General features: G+C 41.3%; 1 protein-coding gene across 2 annotated transcripts in view; it reads left to right on the top strand.

Moving 5' to 3' along the window:
• itgb5 (integrin, beta 5) overlaps positions 1-25535 on the top strand; it is a 133510-nt gene extending 107975 nt beyond the window's left edge. For both annotated transcript variants that reach the window (XM_048534303.2, XM_059647360.1), the window contains 3 exons: positions 11853-11972; positions 19690-19856; positions 22534-25535. In XM_048534303.2, coding sequence (XP_048390260.1) covers positions 11853-11972; positions 19690-19856; positions 22534-22629 — 383 coding nt within the window. In that variant the 3' untranslated portion in view covers positions 22630-25535. The remainder of the gene's footprint in view (positions 1-11852; positions 11973-19689; positions 19857-22533) is intronic.
• The last annotated feature ends 209 nt before the right edge of the window (positions 25536-25744 follow it).

Raw genomic sequence — 25744 nt, 5'->3', positions numbered from 1 at the left:
CCCAAGACGGCAAATGAATCCTACAAGGTCTGATTTGAGTAAGAAAACTCATAAGCCGTACCCAGGAGAGTGCACACCCTGGAAAGCCCCCACTACATGTGAGTTAGAACAACTAAATTTCTTTGTGACATCCAAATCAGAACTGATTACAGCTGTGGATGAACACAGCAGGCCAAGCAGCATCTCAGGAGCACAAAAGCTGACGTTTCGGGCCTAGACCCTTCATCAGAGATGGGGATAGGGAGAGGGAACTGGAATAAATAGGGAGAGAGGGGGAGGCGGACCGAAGACGGAGAGAAAAGAAGATAGGTGGGGAGGTAGGGAGGGGATAGGTCAGTCCAGGGAAGATGGACAGGTCAAGGAGGTGGGATGAGGTGGTAGGTAGGAAATGGAGGTGCGGCTTGAGGTGGGAGGAAGAGATGGGTGAGAGGAAGAACAGGTTAGGGAAGCAGAGACAGGCTGGGCTGGTTTTGGGATTCAGTGGGGGGAGGGGAAGAACTGGGCTGGTTTTGGGATGCAGTAGGGGACGGGGAGATTTTGAAGCTTGTGAAGTCCACGTTGATACCATTGGGCTGCAGGGTTTCCAAGCGGAATATGAGTTGCTGTTCCTGCAACTTTCGGGTGGCATCATTGTGGCACTGCAGGAGGCCCATGATGGACATGTCGCCTGAGGAATGGGAGGGGGAGTTGAAAAGTTTCAAAATCTCCCCTTCCCCTACTGCATCCCAAAACCAGCCCAGTTCTTCCCCTCCCCCCACTGCATCACAAAACCAGCCCAGCTCATCCCCTCCCCCCACTGAATCCCAAAACCAGCCCAGCCTGTCTCTGCCTCCCTAACCTGTTCTTCCTCTCACCCATCCCTTCCTCCCACCTCAAGCTGCACCTCCATTTCCTACCTACCACCTCATCCCGCCTCCTTGACCTGTCCATCTTCCCTGGACTGACCTACCCCCTCCTCTCTACCTATCTTCTTTTCTCTCCATCTTCGGTCCACCTCCCCCCTCTCCCTATTTATTCCAGTTCCCTCTCCCCATCCCCCTGTCTGATGAAGGATCTAGGCCCAAAACATCAGCTTTTGTGCTCCTGAGATGCTTCTTGGCCTGCTGTGTTCATCCAGCTCCACCCTTTGTTATCTTGGATTCTCTAGCATCTGCAGTTCCCATTATCACTGATTACAGTTAGTGTTTGGTTAAATGGCCACCCAGTTCCCATGGAGATCAATAGTGGTGCAGCTGTATCTGTGGTTGCAGAATCTGTCTTTGAAGTCCCGAGCAAATCTTGTTAAAGACAGATTCTGCAACCACAGATACAGCTGCACCACTATTGATCTCCATGGGAACTGGGTGGCCATTTAACCAAACACTAACTGTAATCAGTGATAATGGGAACTGCAGATGCTAGAGAATCCAAGATAACAAAGGGTGGAGCTGGATGAACACAGCAGGCCAAGCAGCATCTCAGGAGCACAAAAGCTGACGTTTCGGGCCTAGACCCTTCATCAGAGATGGGGATAGGGAGAGGGAACTGGAATAAATAGGGAGAGAGGGGGAGGCGGACCGAAGACGGAGAGAAAAGAAGATAGGTGGGGAGGTAGGGAGGGGATAGGTCAGTCCAGGGAAGATGGACAGGTCAAGGAGGTGGGATGAGGTGGTAGGTAGGAAATGGAGGTGCGGCTTGAGGTGGGAGGAAGAGATGGGTGAGAGGAAGAACAGGTTAGGGAAGCAGAGACAGGCTGGGCTGGTTTTGGGATTCAGTGGGGGGAGGGGAAGAACTGGGCTGGTTTTGGGATGCAGTAGGGGACGGGGAGATTTTGAAGCTTGTGAAGTCCACGTTGATACCATTGGGCTGCAGGGTTTCCAAGCGGAATATGAGTTGCTGTTCCTGCAACTTTCGGGTGGCATCATTGTGGCACTGCAGGAGGCCCATGATGGACATGTCGCCTGAGGAATGGGAGGGGGAGTTGAAAAGTTTCAAAATCTCCCCTTCCCCTACTGCATCCCAAAACCAGCCCAGTTCTTCCCCTCCCCCCACTGCATCACAAAACCAGCCCAGCTCATCCCCTCCCCCCACTGAATCCCAAAACCAGCCCAGCCTGTCTCTGCCTCCCTAACCTGTTCTTCCTCTCACCCATCCCTTCCTCCCACCTCAAGCTGCACCTCCATTTCCTACCTACCACCTCATCCCGCCTCCTTGACCTGTCCATCTTCCCTGGACTGACCTACCCCCTCCTCTCTACCTATCTTCTTTTCTCTCCATCTTCGGTCCACCTCCCCCCTCTCCCTATTTATTCCAGTTCCCTCTCCCCATCCCCCTGTCTGATGAAGGATCTAGGCCCAAAACATCAGCTTTTGTGCTCCTGAGATGCTTCTTGGCCTGCTGTGTTCATCCAGCTCCACCCTTTGTTATCTTGGATTCTCTAGCATCTGCAGTTCCCATTATCACTGATTACAGTTAGTGTTTGGTTAAATGGCCACCCAGTTCCCATGGAGATCAATAGTGGTGCAGCTGTATCTGTGGTTGCAGAATCTGTCTTTAACAAGATTTGCTCGGGACTTCAACATTTAAGTTTACACAGGACCTCAGCCAGAATGAGAAAATAGAGTGGGCAACCACTGCAGATTAAGGGTATGACTTCGGTTCCAGCCTCCTGTTGGTAGTAAAAGGCTCAGGCCCAAGTTTATTGGGGCAGAATTGGTTGAGAAAAATTCACCTTGATTGGCACAATTTTTTTGTTTGGTTAGCTAGTTACTGCCTCAGTGAAGTCCTAGTGAAGTACACAGGTATTTTTCAGTAAGGGCATGCGATTATCCAAGGGGCCAAAGTCACTTTACATGTTGATTCAGAAAGCAATCCTGAAATTTTTCAAGGCCTACCTGGTGCTATTTGCCTCCTGGACAAAAGTAGAGATTGATCTTAGGAGGCTGGAGACCAGAGGAATCATTAAACCAGTGCAGTTTGCAGAATGGGCAGCAGCGGTCGTATCGATTGTGAAGCCTGACGGCCCACTTTGCCTTTGTGGGGATTTTAAGCAAACGGTAAACTGCCTTCTCACAGCTGGATAAATACCCCAGCCCTCACACAGAGGACTTGTATACAACGTTGGCAGATTTGGACTGCCCTTTCTGAAGCTGGACCTAAGCCACACCTATCTGCAATTGCGACTGGATAAGGAGTCCCAAAAGTACACTACAATTAATACCCAAAAGGGTTTATATCAATATACAAGACTGTCGTTTGGGGTAGCATCAGCCTGTATCCTCTTCCAGCAGACTATGGAAGATATTTCACAAGAACTACCCCAGGTGACCGAGAGTACTTGGAGAACTTGTACATAGTGTTTTAAATGTTTCTCCCAAGCAGGCGCGTGCCTTTAGAAGGGAAAAACATGTGTATTCTGGACACCCCAAGTGACCTACTTGGGATAATGAGTCAACAAAACTGGGTTAAACCCATTGGAGGATAAAGTGAGGGCAATCAAAGGAGTCCCAGCTCCCACCTCGGTACCAGAGCTTAGGTCTTTCCTTGGGTTAGAACGTAGAACAAAGAACATGGAACATTACAGTGCAATACAGGCCCTTCAGCCCTCAATGTTGCGCTGACCTATGAAACCAATCTGAAGCCCATCTAACCTACACTACTCCATTATCATCCATATGTTTATCCGGTGACCATTTAAATGCCCTTAAAGTTGGCGAGCCCACTACTCTTGCAGACAGGGCATTCCATGCCCTTACTACCTTCTGAGGAAAGAACCTACCGCTGTCATCTGTCCTATAGCTATCACCCCTCAATTTAAAACTATGTCCCCCCATGTTAGCCATCACCATCTGAGGAAAAAGGCTCTCATTGTCCACCCTCTCTAATCCTCTCATCATCTTGTATGCCTGTGTTAAGTCACCTCTTAACCTTCTTCCCTCTAACGAAAACAGCCTCAAGTCCCTCAGCCTTTCCTCAAAAGACCTTCCCTCCATACCAGGCAACATCCTGGTAAATCTCCTCTGCACCCTTTCCAATGCTTCCACATCCTTCATATAATGCAGCGACCAGAACTGTATGCAATAATCCAAGTGCAGCAACGCCACAGTTTTGTACAGCTGCAACATGACCTCATGGCTCTGAAACTCAATCCCTCTACCAATAAAACCTAACACACAACACACCCTCTTAACAACCCTATCAACCTGGGTGGCAACTTTCAGGGATCTATGCCATCAGCAGTGCCTCCACATTTGTGTGAAAGGCCGGGTAAACCCTGGACTTGGTTGCCTCTCAATATGCCGGTCAGTTCATGCTCCGTATGGACACGCAAAGTGGTTGGACAACTGTAAAGTTCATTTGGCAAACTCAGGATGACGATTGAGAAGCTGTGAACGTCATACGTGTGTCATGGACTCCTGGAAGTATTGGTCATGGACAACGGGACGTTATTGACCAGCAGGGAATTCAAATAGCAATCTGCACATAAGGACAGCTCCATACCATCCATCGTGCAATGGTCTAGCTGAAAGTGCGGTCCAAACGTTGAAAGCGGGCTTAAAGAAACAGCCTACAATGTCAGTTGATACCAAACTGTCCCAGTTCCAGATTGATTATCAGATCACCACACATGCAACAACATGGATAACTGCAGCAGTGTTGCTGATGGGGAGAAGACTCCACACCAGGTTAAACCTGATATTCCCAGACCTGGTGACAGACTGAAACGGCGGCGGGAATGCCAATGCTGGCCACAGGCTGCCTCTAAGCAATAGAGACGGTTTAATTTGGGGAGGTGAAGTTTGGTGTCAGAACCATGGAAATGGTCCATCTAGGTACGAGCCAAGGTTGGTGTGAGGTCAGGTACGGTGACTTTCAAAATTCAGGTAGGTAATACAGTCCTGAACAAACAGGTGGATCACCTGAAAGCTGTTACCTCACAAACTGGGCAGGAGCAAAACATACCTGGCCCCACAGAACAGCCAGAAGGCCCATCTGAGGAAACATCAGAGTCTGAGAGGGATGCAGCCTTGATATTGTATGATCTGGTACAAGTTGGCCATGTCAGAGTCCAAAACCGAGGAACCGGCCCTGGAGCAAAAACATTGCAGGGAAAACCACAAAAGAAAGACCAGGGGACAGTGAGAACTGCCGGTGCTGGAGTTAGTCAATTCAGCGTGGAGCTGGAGGAGCACAGAGGTTCACACAGCATCAGAGCAGCAGGAGAGTCACATTTTTGGTTGGGACTCTTCAGGACTGGGTGAAGGGTCCCAACCTGAAACATCGACTCTCCTGCTTCTCTGATGGTGCCTGACCAAGAGAGATCCAATAGGCCAATATCCCCGGATTCAGTGGGGTGGGTTGCATGTAGTGATTGCAACCAGGTTGATTGGGATTATTAATCTGGGCCAATCAGGAATCCCTGGCTGACCAGTAGAGCCAGGAGATTACACACAGAGATATTGACTCTCTTTTGCCACTACCACAATGACTGCTACCTGGTAAGAATGTAAAATATAACCAGGAGATTTAGAATTTTCTCAGTTCAGAGGACTGCCTCCAAGTTGGCTGGCCGCAGCCAGTATATGGTGTAGAGGTAAATAAATAGTGACACTGACAGGATACCAGCATCTGTGCATTATATCCGGTTCATAATCCCGTTCTCATCACTAGTTCTTATTTCTGAACAAAAAATCAAAACTCAACATTGATAAACAAAGAAAATTGTTACTTTTTTTGTCCATTTTTCTTTTCAAATTGTCTGGGCATACTTTTAAAAAGGTTCTGGGTGGGATTGTGTACTACTGCAAGCCTGCTGAGAATGCTTCTGGTGCTTTTACGATTAGAACTGCATGGATCTTCCCAGAGCAATGAACTTTAGCAATGTAAATCAGCCAATTTGTTCAGTTATAATGTGAGCCACTTTTTTGTGAGTCTTGCGTAACTGCTGCTCCTGCTTGGTTACAAAATGAGGTTGCGTGAGTAAATGAAATAATAGTATCTGCAGTGCTGCTCCATTGAAGCCATCATAGCAATATAAAGTTTAATTTTATGAGTTATTGTTTAATATTAGTAGACTAGATTTATTATGAAACTATAATAATTAGTAACCAAGGCAATGATTGCTACTCCATCTTCTGAAGGCTAGCCTCTCTGACACAGTTATTAATTTTGAACTTGCGTGAAATATTAAAACTTCAGGCTCATAGAGCATACAGTGTAAGCCTTTGTCTTCATAAGTAAGCTTCTTACTAAGTCCTTTAAAAGCAACGTTTTAAACAGTGCCCAAAATCAGTGTGAAGTCAGCAGATCGGTCACCCATTCATGATAGCATCAGTCTTTATCCACTTTAAGACTTTAATCTTCAGTGGAAAGGCTGGAATTGTTTTGAAGGTATTCCACTTCTTTGCAACCAGAAAGAAATTCCAGAATTCCTGGGCCATTTTTACAATCGTGGGTGGGGGCTGTTGGGCTGAAATTGGACGTGTCACTAGTGGCACAGCACTCTAGCTTATAGGTCCAACTGCCTGTTTTCCCATTCAAGAGTGACCAGCAAATTTCAGATCACTGCTTTGTTGCACTGTTGCCCAGTTAGTAAATAAAGTGAGATTTTGAACTCTGAAGCTTAAATAAACAGTAATTTCCTCTCCAAAATCAATCTTACAAGAACTGTTTTCATCTTAGGATTTCAATATCAATCCATTTTTATCACATTATTAATAGTAAATATGAAGTTTATTCCTTAATAGTGCATGTTTAATGCTGATTCTGGCTGATCCCCTGAGATTTTCCAAACATGCAAGATCAGCAACAGTATAACACAGTCTATCTGTAAAGAGAGACAATAGTATGCACAAATCATAATGGCACTCTGCAAAGCCCAAGTGAGCTTTTAGCGATAAAACATTGTTGGTCTGTCTTTGTATTATTTGATTACTTTCGCCTTAAAATAGTTGAGATGTAATGCATAAGTAGTAAGGATATGATTAGCCCATTCAGCCCCTTGAGCCGGATCTAACGTTCCTCATTTTCACTTTCCTGTCCTTTCCCCATAACCCTTGTCCCACTCCTCGGCAGGGAGTCCCAATGACTTTCAACCATCGGACAGAAGAAAATCCTTCTCACCTCAGTCTTAAATACCATGTCTTTACTCTGAGACTAGACCTTCTGCTGTTTGTTCTCTCCCATGAGAGCAAACATTCTCTCAGAATTTGTTCTGTCACACCTTAAGAATCCTATATGTTTCAATGAGATCAACTTCCATTCTTCTAAACTGCACTGAGTATAGGGTCCCAACCAACCAGTTAGCCTTTGCTCAGAAGCCAGTTCCTCCATGCCAAGATTCATCTTAGCAAACCTTCTGTGAACTGTCTACAATGAAATGATATATTTCCTAAACAAAGGGATCAGAACTACTCAGTGCTCCAACTGTATTCTCACCAGCATCTTGTACAGTTACAATAAGATTTCCCTACTCTTATACTTGAACCTCCTCGATTAAGGTGTAGCATTCCATTAGCCTTCCTGATTACATGGTGAACCTGTGTGCTAGCTTTCTGTGTTTCATACATAAGCACCCCCAACTTCCTTTATGTTCAGACTTCTGCAAATTTTCTCCATTTCGATAATACTCTTCTTTTGCTCTCTAAAAATGAACAATTTCATATTTTGACATTATACTCTGTTTGCCCACTTACTTAACCAATCAATATCTCTCTGTAAACCGCTTACAGTCTCCCCCTCCATGTAGTGTCCAGAAAACCTCAGCATTTGAGATGGATACAGCGTTGATACTGTTACCACTGGAAGAAGAGGAGGAAACTCTAAGACCCTCTAGGCGTGAGAGATGGGCTACAGTCTGGTACATACCGTCTGTGTCCGAATCCAAGCCCGAGGAACCGGACCTGGGACAAAAATGTCCCAGGAGAAGCTACAACAGAAATAACAAGCCAAAATACCCAGACTTCACGGGGTGGGGAGGGCGTGATTGGATTCTGAACCAGGTGGATTGTGCTGACTGAGATTTTTGATTAGGGAGCCCTGGCTGACAGATATAAACAGGAGATTCAGAAGGTCCAACAACACTTGTGTCCACAGTCAGATATTATCAGCAGTGGCAGGAAGGATGTCGAGGAAGTTTAAAACCAAAATAGACTCTACCAGAGGAGGTATCACTGGTGGAGTGTCTGCCAGTGGAAGACATCCACATTCGCCACTTAGCTTCCTGGATGGCGTTCTAATGTGTACTTGTACGTGCTGAGAATAATGCCCCAATGCTGAAGTCTACCAGAAGCAATGGGTGGTACAGCATTGTCTTCTTTAAGCAGGGATTTGTGGTCTAGTACTATGACAAGTTTAACTTTCTCACAGCCAAACCTCTCTTCTCTATCCAGGCATTTTTGCAGCGAATGTCAGCCAACTGCGGGAATCATACGCTATCGGGTGTTGCTCTCCGTTGGGCTACCAGTGAGCCAACAGTAGCCTGATACCATACGGAGAGGCTTTGTATATCAGCACCACCTCTCGCTTGGAACCATAGTGGGTCAACACCTTAGACGATGAAAGCTGCTTTTCACATCCCTAAACGCTACTACTTGGCTACACAACCATTTTCAAAGCAGATGCCTTTCAATAGCATGTTAAAGGTGTCAAGATAGGTGCCATTTATGTATAAATTTCCCATAATAATTCACCAGCCCAAGGACAGACCTAAGCTCTGGTACAGACATGGGAGCCGAGGCTCCTTTGATCACCCTCTATTTATCCTCCAACAGGTGTAACTCGGTTTTGTCAACTCTGTAGTCCAAGTAGGTCACTCAGGTGTTTTTTCTGTCTAAGATGTACATCTGCCTGAGAGAAATGTTTATATACAAGTTCTTCAAGTGCCCTTTATTGGTCTTCCTGTTATCAGCATGTTGTTTAAGTGAATGGCAATCTGGGATAGCCCTTGTAAAATGTTCCCTATTGTCCACTGGATAAGGGTGCAGGCAGTCTTATATATTAATTCCAACGCTTATGGATGATAATTGTGACATACTTATGAGATTCCTCATGTAGTCACGTTTACAAGTACAAAAAGCCTTTTGAAGAACACCCCACCACTGGTTTCATGTACAAATCTGCTATTGAGGGATTAGGTATTTATCCAGCTGCGAGAAACGGCTTACTGTTTGCTTAAAATCCCCTACAAAGGTGAAGAGAGCCATCAGCCTTCACAGTTGGTACAACCGGTTCTGCCCATTCCACAAAGTGCACCTGTTTGATAACTCCTTTGCTTTCCAGAATCCTGACTTCTGCCTCTACTTTTGCCCATCAGGCAAATGACACTGGACAATCCCCTTTGATAGTCCCAAGACCTTCCAGAAAAATTCCTGGTTATTTCATTTACTGAGGTCTTTACTGAGGCAGCTGTTTGTTTAATTTAAAAATATTGAGCCAATCCAGATGAATCTTTCTCAGCCAATTCTGCCCCAGAACTCTAGGGCTCAAGCATTTTACTATGATAAGTGGTAACTGTAATGACAGCTTTTCATAGGAAACCGGAACCAATCAAACCCTTAATGTAAAAAGATTCCATGGTGTGAATTCTCAATCTGGCCGAGGTCTTGTGCAAAAGTCAGGGTTGGAGTCCAGAGAGAATCTTGTTAAAAACAGGTTCTGTGACCACTGATACAGCTGCGCCAGTATCTACCTCCACTGAAAACCAGGTGACCATTTAACTAGACATTTATGTTATTAGTTCTGATTTGGATGTTGCTAAGCAACTTAACTTGTCCAATCCACATGTAGGGAACTTTTGGTGGGTGTGCATTCTCCTGGATAGCAGCCTAAGAGTTCTTTTGCTCAAGTTAGGCCTTGTTGGATTCCTTTGTTTTGAGTCTGCATGGCAGCTTGCCTTTTTAGCCATTTGGTCGAGGTTTGATTTTGTCGTGGGGGTTTTGCTGGAGGCTGGGGTTCCTCTGCTCAGGAAATGTCCTGTGGTTGCCTACACTGAAATGGTGTTCCTCAAGCTCAGTCGGATAGGTGAGGATGTCCACTTTCATTGGTATGCTGTGTAGCTCCCATGTTCCACTTGTTGCATTTTCTAATGATAAAGCCAGATGTAGTGCCTGTTCAAAGACCAGTTAGGCTTTGGCTAGAGAGCACTTCTGCATGGTTACATCATTAATCCCACATCCCATATGGTCTCTCAGCATAGCATTCAAGGTTAACCCAAAACCACATGCCTCTGCCAGTCCTCTTAACCTTGTCAAAAATCCTGATACGGACTCCCCTGCTTCTTGAACAGCTGAATAAAACCAACAACATCGGAGTTAGAAAGATAGTAGGAACTGCAGATGCTGGAGAGTCTGGGATAACAAGCTTCAGAGCTGGATGAACACAGAAGGCCGAGCAGGAAAACAACATTTGAGTTAGAAGAGGTTTGGGGTTATAATATTCCCGAACTTAATGTGTCAACTCTTGAAAGGTTTTAGTATCTGGTGCCTCAAGCATAGCTAAGTAAACCAAAAATGTTGCAGGTCCGCAAGCAGACAGTAGGATTGCTCATTGCTTTTCATCTGCCCCAATATCATTTGCCTGGGGAAAAAAAATTGCATTTTTCCCACATATTGGGCCCAGTCTTTGGCAGGATCAAACAAGTCAAGCTTCCCAAATAAAGGCATGGTGCCAAAAATGCTTATCTTAACTCAAAGACAATAGTTGCGAATGAATTTTCGTAAGGCACACGCTATTTTCTGTCGTTGCCACTGAAATAACTGCACAGAGGACAGTATCCTGTCGCCAAGTCACCCTTTATTTAAATGCACACAATACTTGGGTTCTGACCAACCACCTCAAAGCCAGTCCCTAGACTGATGAGACCTTCTGAATCTGCTGTTTATAGCTCCCAGCTCAGACTCCCTGATTGTACAAGGTTGATAATTCCAATCAAAGATCTCGTAGTCAATGGATCCACCTAGCCCTGGTTCCAATCACTACCGTACCCGATGTAGGTTACCCTGAACCTGAGTAATGTACGCACACAGAACAATGAACTGGTTCTAGTCTCCAAATCATGACATGAAATGTTCATTTCCACTTACTGGCAGAATGCCATTCCTGTTGATTTCTGGCTAGTGTTACATTTTGGTTATGGTAGTAAGTCACTGAGAATTACTGACCAGTTTAACCCAATGTCAACATGATTCAGTGAATAGGACAAGCTGTTTATGATTTTTAAAAAATAATTATTTATATCAAACTCTCTGAATTACGGTTGTGATTTTGGTAAATGATAAAACCTCAGTGTTCTATTTTTAATGATAAACCAGTTATCTGTGCACTTAGAATAAGCCATCGATAATTAGACTCTTTAAAGGGCATGTAAGTAATACAAAATTGTTAAAATGCAAGATTTTACGTTTAAGAATTGGATTGTTGACTTGAATAGACCAAGCTTACAATTTTAAACAATGGATTCTTGTCATTTTTGAAGGCTGCCTCTTAATTTGATTGAGATTTAAGGCATTTATAATTTAGTAATGTCTAAGAATGTTCCCAAGTTGTGGCTTTTCTATAACAGTTTTGTTTGTTCCTGCTGCTCCATTCTATTTCAAAAGCGTATCTCGAAATTCTAATGAATTACAGATGCGGAGAAAGTCTGTTTCCTCCAAACTTGACGAAACAACAAAGTTGCACAAAGACTAAAATAGCATCCGCAATATGGAGAAACTAGTTAAAAGAACATTGCTCTTATTAAGGATAATTAGATCACTGATACCCTTTGGCTGTGCATTTCACAGAAAACAATGGGGCTTTTAGCCTTCCACTGTTGTGTTGAAGTCGTAGCTGGCTCTTGCCTGAGGGCTGAAGATTGTTCCCATCTCTTTTTTCAGAAACAGATGATCAGGATGCAGTTCTCTGTTTGTACAAAACTGAAAATGACTGTGTCATGAGGTTTACTTATTCAGAACACATCAGTGGAAAATCTGTCCTTACTGCTCTGAAGGAACCAGGTTAGTGTATTTTCTACATTTTTTTTATGAATTTTCTCTCTCTCTCTCTCTCTCTCTCTCTCTCTCTCTCTCTCTCTCTCTCTCTCTCTAACACACACACACACACACACACACACACACACACACACACACACACACACACACACTTATGTTCTCATTCTGTTGCACATCATAGATCTTGGATGCATCTGCTCAACCTTGTCTGCCTCACTGACTTGTGCTGTTTTTATCATAGCTTGTTGCTAAGTATGAAAATAAGTCAGGCAGGGAGGTCTCTCTTATGTAATATATATTCTGTCTGTGTACACAGTGTTTAAAAACTGAAAAGTAGAATTAGATGGAAATTCGTAGCACCACCACTGAAAGCTGATATTTCAATATTCACCTGATTGACCTTTATTTCCAGAGTTAAAGGTGAATCATTGTATTTCTTTTTCGTTATCTGTTGTATTTGCAGGTCGTAATATTATTTGATTTCCCCCATAGCACTTTACATTTGAAATATTTTCCAAATAATGACACTCAAACACAGAACTGTCAATTCTGTTTATTGAATGTGATGAATTCAGCCACTAATTTAGGACTTAAGCATATGATGAAAATTGACACAGTACTATGGAGTAGTTTTTTTATCGGATTAGACACTAACTTCAAGGCACACTCTACTTCGGGTGGATGTTAAAAATCCTATGGCATTTCCAAATCCACAAAGAAAGTAAATTATTTTAATTTTTTTGCAGAACTGTTCATCGTACCTTGTTGTGTTTGAGAAAAAGCTTACACAAACATAAAAACAACTATTTGCTTTGAACTTTGGTTGTCAAAATTGTTAGCAAATATAGATGAAATCTTTTCTGTAGTGACACGAGAAATTTAAGAATTTTAAATCTGTGATGCTCAATATTTTAATTCTTGTTTATCTCAGACAATCCTGTTTAAAGGAGTCTCACTGCTGTAAAACTTTGTGAGTGCAATCCTCATGCTCTGTTTATAAACTGTTTCAGCTCATTGTGGGGAACTACAGTTCCTGTCAGCAGCCATGAGCTGAGCAGCTAACAAGTCAGCCAGGATTTCCATTGTACAGAACTGGAAATGCCTGTATGCCGAAGTCAGTTAAGAACAGAAAATAACCTGCTCTATGCCAGGATTCAGTGTTCAGTGACTGTTGAAATAAAACATATATTATATAATATGAAAATTGCTGAGTGCACTGTTTACTTTTTAAGTGTGGCTACCAAACATCGACACATAGCTCATGCAAACCTCTATGGAATGCTGTGGCTCTTGCTGCAAGTCACATCATACAACTGTTTATATCTTCTTGTCTTCATCAGAGTTTATGTAAGTTGCTTTTTCTGTATCCCCCTCACTTCCTGCCGCATCCTCTTTACAGTGCCACATCCTTCAGCTTCCAATGTCAGAGAAAATAGTCACGGTGTACACAACCAGGCTGTGCCCATTCTAACTGCTGGTGAAAACTTTCCCAATGCAGTGCTACTGTCCACTTCTTTTGGGGTCTCCCAAACCTGGCTGCAGCAGAATTGCATGTTGCAACACCTGGGAAAGCTCAGTTGATTGCAGTAGAGTCAGTGGGGAATGTAAAGGCATGCCCCACTTTTTTATTCACATACATTTATAGGATAGACTTTAAATGATTGAGTAGCTGGGTGAATATGTATTTGATTGGAGATAGTTGGATTGGGTTGGGAATGGAATTCTTCAAGTGGTTGGTGGCAAGTTTTTCAGGGGCCTCAGTGGGGTAAACACGGCTGTGGTCAAGTGGCTTGGGGGTGTAGTTGGGCAGTTGAAGGGTTAATTAGGTTCGGTTAACGGATTGCCATTTGGTCGAATAGATTGGTGGGAGGCTGTTCTGGTGGTCAGGGATTTGTCTGGTCAATGGGGTAATCGGGTGGTTTGGGTAGTTGGTTAGTTAGGGGTTTCTTGGTTTTGCTTGGGGGTTTAGTCACATGATCAGGGCGATTGGTACAGGTCTAGGGAGGTGGACTAGTGATTGATTAGGCGGAATAGTCAAGTGTGATGGTGTGGGGAAAGTAGTTAAGAGTTAGGGGCTAATTGCACAGTCAGAAGGTGGCTGGGTGAGTTGTCAGTTGGGTTATTAGATGGCTGTTGGGGTGAATAGGGCATCAGTTGTGGAATTATCCAGACGCTAGACCATATTTTAAAAAGTGTGATATGCCTTCGGTAACTATCAAGATAAGTTGTGGATCTGTCCCAAGTCTCTGTTTAGCTTAGAGTTGGGGACTTCTGCACAGACCCCTGGACAATTTGGAATCAGCCCATCAGAACCATGAGCTTCTCATGCAATTCTAACAGCTCACAAATCAGAACTTTGGCAGTGTCCTGATCTTCTTTATATGTCTGAAATTTAACTATTCAGAAATCAAGAGATTTGGGTCTGTGTCTGCCAATGCTCCTGCTCCACTGGTATAGCTCCTGAGAACCATAGATTTGAATGCATCTGGTGTATGACTGATCTAATTATACACTGCAACTGAACAAGCATAAGTGTACTACAGTCCTCTTGAGAAAACACCTGGGTCTGAGGTGTTGGCTCAGGTTGGATTCTCTGTGAGTTCTTCTTGTGCACTAGCAGAGTTTCTACCTCTGGAATAGAAGGCCTGGGTTTGAATCCCTCCTGTTCTGAACATGTGTCATAGCATGTCTAAATAGGCTAATTAAATGTTACAACAAATCTTCTTACTACTACATTCTGCAGAGTAAGGACAACCCCTGATTCATTCATTCTCCCCATGATAAGCTCCACCATAAACACCATTTCTCTATCTTAAACAAAAGCAGAAATTGCTGGAAAAGTTCAGGTCTGGAAGCATCTGTGGAAAGAAATCAAAGTTAATGGTTCGAGTCAAGTGACCCTTCCTCTGTCTTATCTACCTTTTACCTGTAACATCAAATATATCTCGTTCTTGATCTTCATCAATGGAGCGATTCATTTAGCAATTTACACCAGTTCATCCTTCTTTTTAACATGTGAGTTTGGATAAAGCTCTTGGCAGATGAAATTAAGGTAGGAAAGTGGGAGGTCATGAACTTTGGTGGAAGAATCAGAATACAGACTATTACTTAAATGAATAGCAACTCCAAAAAAGTGCAATGCAGAGGGACGTAAATATTCCCATGAGTGAAACTCAAGATTTTTGCATGTAGGTGCAGCAAGTAATTCAGAAGGCAAATGGAATTTCGGCCTGTATAGCTAGGGGATTAAGTTTCAAAGTAGGAAAGTCTTGTTACAACTATACTTAGTGAGGCCACACCTGAAGTACTGTGTACAGATTTTGTTCCTATGTTTAAGAAAGGATGTGCTGACATTGGGGGCACTTCAAAAAAGATTCACAAAGCTGATTCCTTGTATGAAGGGGTTGACTTATCAAGAGATGTCAAAACGGGTTAAGGTTATATTCATTAGAGTTTGGAAGTAGGAGTCGTGATCTTACTGAAATAAATAAAACTGAGATGTTGACAGTATAGTTGTTGAGAAAGTCTTTCCACTATTGGAGTTATCTTGAATTGGAGGACGTGGTCACTGAATAAGGGACATTTATTTAAAACTGAGATGCAAAGAAATTTCTTCTCCTAGAGAGTGTCCTAGTGAATGTCTGGAAATCAGAGGGTTGTGGAGGCTGGTTCACTAAATGTATATACAGAGAAGGTAGGTAGATTCTTGAAATATCAACGAGTTGAGGGCAATAATGATCTGGGACAGAGGAGACCAGGGCAAGTTCAACCATGATCTTGTGGAGTAGTGAGACAGGCTTGAGGAATCAAAATGCTGTATTTCTTATGGCACTCCCCAAAACAAGCTTTCTATAGCCCTTTTTTTTCCTCATTCCTTAATTAATTTGCTAATCCCCTTCACACACTACCCCTGAAGATTTCGTCATCTTCAACTCAGCAACTTAGCAATTCTTAGTCAACCTTTCTGACATTTTCAAAAATTTGCTCACGAGATGAGGGCATCACTGGCTAGGGAAGCATTTACTGTCCATTTCCCCCCCCATTTTCCCAGAGGACAGTGAAGAGTCAACCAGGTTGTGGCCATACCAGTTAAGGATGGCAGTTTCCTTCCCTTAAGGACACTGGTGAACCAGATGGGATTTTCCTGACAAGTGACAATGGTTTCATGGTCATTATTAAACTCTTAATTCCAGATATTTATTGAATCCAAATTCTACCATTTGTCAGGGTGGGATTCGAATCTAGGTCCCTAGAACATTGCCTGGGTCTCTGGATTAACAGTCCAGCAATAATACTACTAGGCCCTGCTGGTGGCTCTTGTCAGTAATCTGGTATTTAGTGTAGCTTGGCCCTGTGTCATGGACTGTTGGTTCCTTTCCTGCTGCTTCAGAAGCAGCACTGGATATACTTAAACCATCTTCTCTGCCTGACATTAACTGCAGATGTGAAGCAGGCAAATATCTCATTCTCTGTTGTGGTTTAGAGTGTATGCATATCATGCTGATGGATTAAAAATAGGTTTATGCCACTTGCCATTAAAAAGCAAAATCTACTTTCGATCTTCTGCCAACTGAATGGCCAACTTTCATCCTGGTTTCAGGAAGTTAAAATTCTGGCTGACATTAATGAATCAGATGGGTTTTTTATCCTGACAATTGGTAACAGTTTCGTTGTCATCATTAGACCCTTAATTCCAGATTCTTATGAATTCAGATTTCATCATCTGCCAGGGCAGGATTCAAACCCAGGTCCCCAGAACATTACTCAATCTCTGGATTAGCAGTCCATTGGTAATACCACCAAGCTGTCAACTCCCCCTAGTGCTTCATGTAACCTAGTCATTCAAAAGCTTATCAATGTTTCTCCTCCTGCACTGGGACTGTTATTACACTTTCTCTTTAATTAATATCCCAGCTCTCCCTTGCTTTTTCATTTCTTGATACTTGCTGATGGCTACTCGTTATTTCAGCTATTTAGTTTGTCTCTAGCACCATCTTATTTTTGAGTATTTGTAATTCTTTCTTTACCTTAATTAATCTGTTCATAGGCCCACCCTTGTTAATCAACTGTTGATGCTTTACTCACCCTGTTTGACACTTCTGATCATTTGCAAAGACTTGTTATTCAGCCTGTCAACTCTAAACTCATATTCTATGTACTTATCTGTTGACACTCTTAATTACCTGGAATTATCTTGCTGTTCTCTCTCTGCCTATATATTCTGTCCCTGTCCACTTCCTTCCGCTTCAGCTAACAAAGGACCAGTGCCTAGAAAGCTTGTGAATTTAAATAAACTTGTTGGATTAAAGCCTGGTGTTGTGAGACTTAAGTTTTTGTCCACCCCAGTCCAACACTGGCATCTCTACATCATGGCTTTCCTTTCCTTATCATCAGTAACAGTTTCCAGGTATGTTTTCAACATTGAATTGCCCTTGTGAAGTTCTTATTCTTTATTTTCAATTCAGCAGGGATATGTTGATCAATGGTTTCCTGTCTGAATTCTATCAAACCGCCTTTGTAGATCAAACTTCTTTAGATTGCTCTAATTCTTCATCTAAATCAACATTGCAATTATGCATATAGCATGACCTTCCATATTAACTGACAGTGCCCAATTTAATTACTTTCAGGGCTTACCTAGATCCTAGAAAAATCTATATTCCATCAGACCATCAAAGGCAGGACATTTCCTGGCTCCACATACAGGATCTGGGAGAAGTGATCACGGATGTTAGAATTTTCATCACAGGGCCAATGTGTTCTCTGGAAATTGGGCCTGGCAACACTGGAAGAATGCGGAGGCTGCCAGGGGTTAATGCTGGACAGAAGGCCTGCCTTTGTGTTTTAGCACACTATTTTTAAAAAGGTGGTGAAACAAAGAACGGCCCTCCAGCTCTTAATGCTCACAATCACATCTCCCACACTATACCCATTGCCTCCTCCATGCATATCGTGTCCCAACAGCTTCATAACCTTATGCTGTTTATGCAAACCTAGGCTTCTCTAGATAGCCCAAAATTCTCTTACACTCTATTCTAAACTATCATGTCAGCTCATTACACCAATCCATGTTCCCTCCACTCATTGATTTTACATCTATCATGGGCTGACCACAAGATCCATGGAAAGATGAAATGAAATAACAACCTAAGTGTCTTTTGATGGGTTCACTATGTTAAAAATACTCCTACTCATCAAAAAAATTTGCATAAAAACTTCTTTCAACTAGGTAATCTCATAACCACAACATTTCATGAAAGTGCGTAATCTCTTATAAAAACATGCATTAGTGTTCATGGTCCCACTTCAAAGAGTCTATAACTACTTAGAACCGTCAATCAAATTGCAAAATGGCAGCTATACTGCAATAATAATAGAAGGTTGTGAAATCAGTCATGCTGGACTAATCCAATAATGGTCGCTCTCAAGAACAAAGTGAAATAGCTGGAATTTTTCTTAAATGCATCATACATTTTGTTCAAGGATTTGACAGTCAGGAATTTTAAATACCTTGACAAATTTTTCCTTTGACTCTTTTGACAGGTATGTTTGTAAACCTGTGCCTGTTGGGTCTAATCTGGTCACCATCATGTTTCACACACCTGGGTTACCAAAAGCAGATGTGACTGGATATAGCTGCTGATTTACATGGCTAGCTGCCTCCACAAAACACACATGTACAAAATGCAACCTTGGCCCATTCCCAACCCTTGCAAAATGGTAGGTTCATGTTAACAGAGGGACCTCTAAGACAATAAGACATAGGAGCAGATGTAGGCCAATCAGCCCATTGGGTTTGCTCTGTCATTCATAGCTGATTTGATAATCTTCAACTCCACTTTCTTGTCCTTTCCCCATAATCCTTGATTCTCTTATTAATTGAAAATCTCTTTATATCACCTTGACTATAGTTAATGACCCAATAAAGAATTTCACAGGTTCAAAACCTTTAAGAGATTCCTCCATCTTTTCTTATGTGGATGACCTTTTATTCTGAGAATATGCACCGTGGTCCTAGACTGTCCCAAAATTGGAAACAGCCTTTAACTCTAATCCACCCTGGCAAGTTCCTAAGAATCTTGTATGTTTCAATAAGGTTGCTTCTCATTCTTCTAAACTGCAATGATCATAGGCCCAACCTATTCAGTCTGTCCTCATAAGACAGCTCATCCATACCTGGAAACTTCCTCTGGACTGCCTGTAAAGCTAACATTTCTTTCCTTAGGTAAGGAGTCCAAAGCTGTTCAGAGTTGATTTTTGGACTCCTGCACCATTTTCACAATGAAGTCTTCATTATTGCAGAAATCTAGAATCTACTACTCTGGTGTTAGGATGTGGTTATCCTAGAGCCTTGTAGTTGAATAATGAAAAACTGAAGCTGAAGCTTTTGGTCCATCCCATTTTTGCCAATGATTCTAAACATCTCCTGTGCTACTTGCTGAGGACAAATTAGATGGTAGATAGACATGCTTAACTCAGAGCTGACGTTCAAGCCCCATACCCATCTGGTATCCAAAATATTTTCATTCTTGAAGCCAATTTCAACAAGAAGTTCTAGTTTGTATAAAATACTTACGAGTAACAACAGTGTTTTGCAGGAAGTATTCCAAAAACAAAATCTCTGCATTTATTGCAGGGTGCTAGGGTTTGAGTTCTGCTTTTGCAGAATGAAGTAGACTTATTGAGCAATTCTTTTATTTAATGATCTGTTCTTATTTTACAGAATGTGCAAGTGAAACTGACCCAGTAACCGTATTGATAGCAGTAGTTGGTAGTATTTTGACTGTGGGCATTGCTTTACTTGCCATTTGGAAACTGATTGTCACTATTCATGATAGAAGAGAATTCGCCAGATTTCAAAATGAAAGGACCAGAGCCCGATATGAGATGGTAAGATTTTTGTTAAGTCATGCATATTATTTGAGAAATCCTGTAGAAATTATTGAACTAATAATGCATTGATAGATAACCAGTGACTTTCGAATACACCAGAGTCCTACAATGCTTCTGCATTGCTGATAAGTTCAGAATTTGTTGTTAATCTTATTTCGTTTCCCATTCATCAGATTCTTTTTCAGCCTCCTCAGCTGAGGCCTTACTTTGCTGGAAACAAGACAGTAGACATTTTTCTAAGTGTTTTAAAATAAAATCTGTAAAAAGATAAGATATTTGCAGATTTAGACTGTTAGGAGAATCAAGTGTGATGATATGATCGCAATTGAGCTTACTGTTGGACAAGCCAGATCCCAGAATAAAATTTGGTTTGATAGACCATAAGTTGTTTTTTTCACAAATTAACACGTCGGTCTTTTACTGAACCATAAACACACCAGGGTGCAGATTTGATTTTAACAATTAGACAAAAGTTTACTTTAAAAAAGAAAGATTGGTTTGTCTTATTATATATTCTTTCTACAAATAACATCATTTAAAAGATTTAAGACACATGGCAAATAAAGTTCCGTCCACATAGAACCCTACTGTGTGGGAGCAGGCCCCTCAGCCCTACAAATCCACACCAACCCTCCAAAGAGCACCTCAGATCCTGTAACCCTACAATTTCCATGGCTAACACACCTAATCTGCACACCCCTGAACACTGTGGACAATTTAGCACGGCCACCCCACCACGCCTAAACATCTTTGGACTGCCAGAGGAAACCAGAACACCCGGCAGAAACCCAAGCAGACACCGGGAGAATGCGCAAACTCCACACAGTCACTTGAGGGTGGAATTGAGCCCAGGTCACTGGCACTATGAGGCAGCAGTGCTAACCACTGAGCCACCATGCTGCCTGCGCTTTACAGTAAATTAAAATCCAGAGAAACTTTCATTTCCCAAATTGACTTATTCATTTCGGTTCTTGTCCTGTGAGCAATGAAGCCTTTTCCTTTGACTCTCACAACTGAGATTTTAGACTAACTCAGCTTTGAATAAGGGAATGCAGAGTTATAACCAAACAATCCTGATCTATAAGTTTCCACAAACTGAAACCCATACACTGAGATAACCTATTCAATTAACAGCTCAGAACAGACTCCCTTTTCTAGGAAAAAAGAACTATTCTTGCATCTAATTTCAATCTGGTCACTTTCGAACTGAATTTCGAAAGCTTTAATTCATTTTAAACAAAAAAAAGCTTGTCCATGTATGTTCTGCTAAGTTAATGGCTTAATTTTAAACAAGCTTCCATTAACATTGCAGGAGGTTTTCAGTCAACCACTCCATGACAGATACTGGTTTGAAATCATGGTTCCAAAAGCCCCACCGAGTTAATTATTAAACCTCTTTACACAGTGAATTACAATTTGGATGTATTAGCTGGTGCAGTTTGGTGCTGTGAATAAGGTGGCCACATACTGTTTTGATGATAAGAGTCTAAATGTGGTAGAGCAGCAAAAGAATCTAGAGATACAAGACAGAAATCTTTTAAAGTAGCAACACAGGTTAATAAAGCCTCTAACATAATACAAGCTGAGTACTCAGATTCATTTTTAGAGAAATAGATTTGAAAATGGCTGCAATTATGCTATAAGGTATATAGAACCCTGTTCAGATGACATGTAGTACTCTACACGTTTCTGGTCTCCATTATTGTGGAAAGGATGTGAAATCATAAGAGTCAGTACCAGAAATGTATTGAAAAATGATACCAGAACACGAGATTATGATTATCATTAAAAATAAAACAGACTTTTGAGAAGAGAGATAAACTGTCAGTGATTTTTTAAATGGTGTAAGGGTTTGATAGGTAGAATGAAGATGTAATTATTTATGAGGGAGATTAAAACTAAACACTAAAAGTATAAGAGAGAAACTAATAAATCCAATATGGAATTCAGATTTGTAGGAAATGTGCTATCAGAGGGAGTGGTTGAGGCAAATGTCTCAGATGCTTTCAACTAAAGCTAGATGAGCACATATGGATGAAAGGAGTAACCAGATATATTGTTAGATTAGGCAAAGAGGGGTGAGTGAGGGGCATAGTAGTAATTTAAATCCAAATCATTTAAATTAATAATATTAGCCTCCACTGGCTCCTGTTTTCCTAACTCTAACAATATTGTCTAGATTCTTTTCTGTATCACATTTAACTATTTCTACATCAAACATAATATTTTTGTGAGATGCAATCTGCTTTGCTTTCAATTTGCCGCTGATTTGTTCAAATGCTGATTTTTTTTTAGTGAGCAAATGGGCCTGATATTAAGTTTCTGTCCAAAGTTGGCCATCAGGAGGACTTTGCCATCGTCAGATTACACTTAACACAGGTGCCCCCAGTGAGTTAGAGATTGCAAATGAGGTTGTGAGCTGCTCAAATGGACTGGTAGCAGAATGGAGTATTTTTGTGAATTTAGTAGGACAATACCTAAATCATAATATTAAACACTACCTTGGCCTTCAAATTAGTGGTTCGGCAATAATCAGACCCATGCCAAATTCGCTCACGCAAGTTTTATCTTATTTGCTTGGACAATGGTTTTGGTGGGGACAAAAAAAAACTGCATAGAATTCAACTTTAATTAAGTTCTCTTTGTTGACCCTCACTTTATTTTTCATTTTCAGGCAACCAACCCACTGTACAGACAACCCATAACCACACATACTGTCGAAATTCTTTCAACAATGCATAACAAGTCTTACAATGGTATAGTTGACTGAAATGGGGAGTAGGACTGCAGTGGTAACTGTGCCATCAGTTTGCACCTGACTGGGTTTTGTTCCTAAATTTGCTAACTGGAAATTCTGCCCTTCTTCCTCGGATAGCCAAGGCTGAAATTACTGCATGCTGCACAGAAAAAGACTCCGTACTACGCATCTGCCTGATTTGGACAAAATATCTTAGAGGAGTGTGCTTTGGACTATTGACTATTATTTTTGGACAAGAAAATATTTTATTGGGTTTATTGCTTAGATATGAAATGATGGAAATACAAATTGCAAATTTTATGGCACAAGTAAACCTTTGAAGAAAACTTGTTTTGGTATGACAAAAAATTGTAAAGCTTGGGATTTTTAAAGCTTTTTTTATAACAAAGTTGATTACATTAAATCTGTGATAAATGTTTTTAGCATAACAAAAACTAAGTAATTATTACGAGCACAATACCTCTCAGTTGAGCAGAAACAGGCATTTTATACCTATATCTACTTAAAAGAAATATAACCATATGGTAACATTAGTTTGATTGTAGAAATACTGGGATAGTCTTCACTGATTACGCCAGCTGAAAACAGTGCAGTAACACTCTAAAATAGCAGGAGAATGCTTCCTGCATTTTTTACTATTTCCAATCTGGTTGGTGCCAAGTGCAGGCAGATGAATCATGAGTCACGCTTTCTACCATTTTACTATGCAAGGGTCCAGTGCTTTCCCAGGATTGTTATTTTAGAACAGTATTTGTAAATGCCACCCAGCATCAGGTAACAGTGTAACTTGAGTGGAATTACATGTAAATAATTTTAAATTTGACTTTGTGGAGCTGTAAGGAAAAGGAATGCTCCTCAGTGGCCAGCATAAAGGGTGCTACCACGCAGTTTTCTTCCATTTAAACTGCCTCCCTGCTCCTTTCAGGGTTAGATTGAATTTGCATTGAAGACCTGTCAAACTGCCCAACTTTGCTGTGACTCGGAGTCACTAAGCTCCCACAGTGTTTTAATATTTTGCTTGCAGCTTTCTGGCCTGTGCTAATGAAGCCCATCCCTCAAAATGGACTGGTCCTCCTTGGGAGGACCCTGCACAGCTGGCAGCCCAAGCCTACCCATTGTAAAAGTTTACCTCACCGTGCCACGGCTGTTGTTTCCTGATTGGCTATACTAGGCTACTGATGCAAAATACCAATGTTATGTAATTTTATACTAGTTAAAGAGTTTGTAGAATTTTATTCATTGGAGTCCTGATAACATTTGTGAAAGGTTACTGATTGTGTCCATATTCTGGAAATAATGCTAATTATGTTGTTTGATTCTTCTACGCATGAAGAATGGCACGGATAGCACTGTGCTATTAAAGTGGTCTGGAAGAAATTTCACATTGGTGACGTAAACTGCCTTGGACTTTCTGAAAGACTTTTATTGTCCAGTTATGCAGCATCTTGTACTTGTAAAATCATTTTAACACAGAAAATAACACTTGCAAAAAATATTTGGTAATCAACTTGGCATCAATAGTCCACTGAGGGGGCCCAAATTTCTTCTTGATTACAATCCTACAGTCGCTCCTTATGTATGTTCTATAATCCTTTGCTATTCAGTGGTTGATACAATTCAGTTTTGGTGTCACAATGCAAAGCTGGAGGAACACAGCACGTCTGGAAACATCAGAGGAGTAGGAAAGTTGACGTTTCAGGTTGGGAACCACCTTCTGTGTTCCTCCAGCTCCACACTGTGTTGACTCTAACTCCAGCATGTGCAGTTCTTGGTATCTTTGGTGTCATAATGCGGTAGGTTAACCACTGATGTGGCATGAATCAATATGTTTCTTTTTAAAGAATGTTCTTGGTTACAGAAGAGCTAATCCTCATTAACTAAAAATGATAAAGAAATGAATTGATACCGTAAGCTAACACATATCCCCTGAGAATTGTGGTCATTGTTAAATATAGCCAGTATTATACATTATTTAGCAGGGTATTTAGCTCCCATTGATTTTGCAATACCAGATCCTCTCTGACTGTCAGTGACTTACTACACAACGTCTATGAAATAATGGCACAGAATTCCAGCAGGCTATTTCATTGAAAGCATAAAATGAAATTGTAAGTCCCTTCCCTCTACCTAACTTGAATAAATGGAGAATCCACTTGTAAGATTATAATTAGCATTTTGTGAACATGATAAAGTTGGAGGACAAGTTGATTAATTTGTATTTCTAAGTAAGTTTTTATAAATAGGAGCATGATTTTATTTTCTGTACTTGTGCCCATGGGAGACTACCTAAGTCAATACTGGCATGTGTACTTGATGCTTTATCTGACATCTGACATTTTTTGACACTGCTATGAATTTGGAAAATCTATTTGATGGAATTCAAGTGTAAAAAGCTAATATTAAATCTACACAAATGCTTGGGTAGGCTACAGTTAGAATGTTGCATCAACTTTCAAGACTGAATTGTAATTGTTGCCAAAGTACAATCAAAATAATTTTAAAAACTTAAGACAATATCAAGCATGGGACATTATTTGGATTAGAGATTTGAAAGATCAGTGTTCAAATTTTGAAAGAGTTGGTAAGATACAGGATAAACAAATTTTCGCTGGTAATTCAGTAAGAAGGAGGGTATATCTTTGGAATTGGCTTGAAAGGACAAAGGGACAGGTTGAGAGATGTTTACACAAGGAGTTGTTAGAATGTAGTTTTATCGACAAGGTACTAGGTGAATGAAGAATACATTTACAGGATGTGTAATCCTGGACTAGACTGCCAAATTTATGTTATGATCAGGTTTTCATTCACTAACTTTTTAAAGCAGCAAAAGAGTGAGATCCCAGGTATGTAGAAAATAAAGCTGTAAGATTCCATGACTTTGGAGACCCCACAATAAATGTTACTGGACAAAGAGACAACAGTAGACAATCTCTCTAATATATGCAATTTAATTCTAATTAGATATTAAATTATAACCTGAAGTGAATAAGGGTAACAGACGCGCTGTTAAACAACACACACAGCATATCAAATAGAAAATGTGATCTCTCAGCAATCTGCTCCCAGAAATTAGTGACAGTGAATTGCTGATTCTCCTTAAGATTTTGAGAGGTTTAATTTCTTCTTG

This window comes from Stegostoma tigrinum, chromosome 7 (genome assembly GCF_030684315.1).
Source record: "Stegostoma tigrinum isolate sSteTig4 chromosome 7, sSteTig4.hap1, whole genome shotgun sequence".
Taxonomy (NCBI): domain Eukaryota; kingdom Metazoa; phylum Chordata; class Chondrichthyes; order Orectolobiformes; family Stegostomatidae; genus Stegostoma; species Stegostoma tigrinum.
The sequence above is the reverse complement of the archived record's forward strand: the minus strand, read 5'-3'. Positions and strand labels throughout refer to the sequence as shown.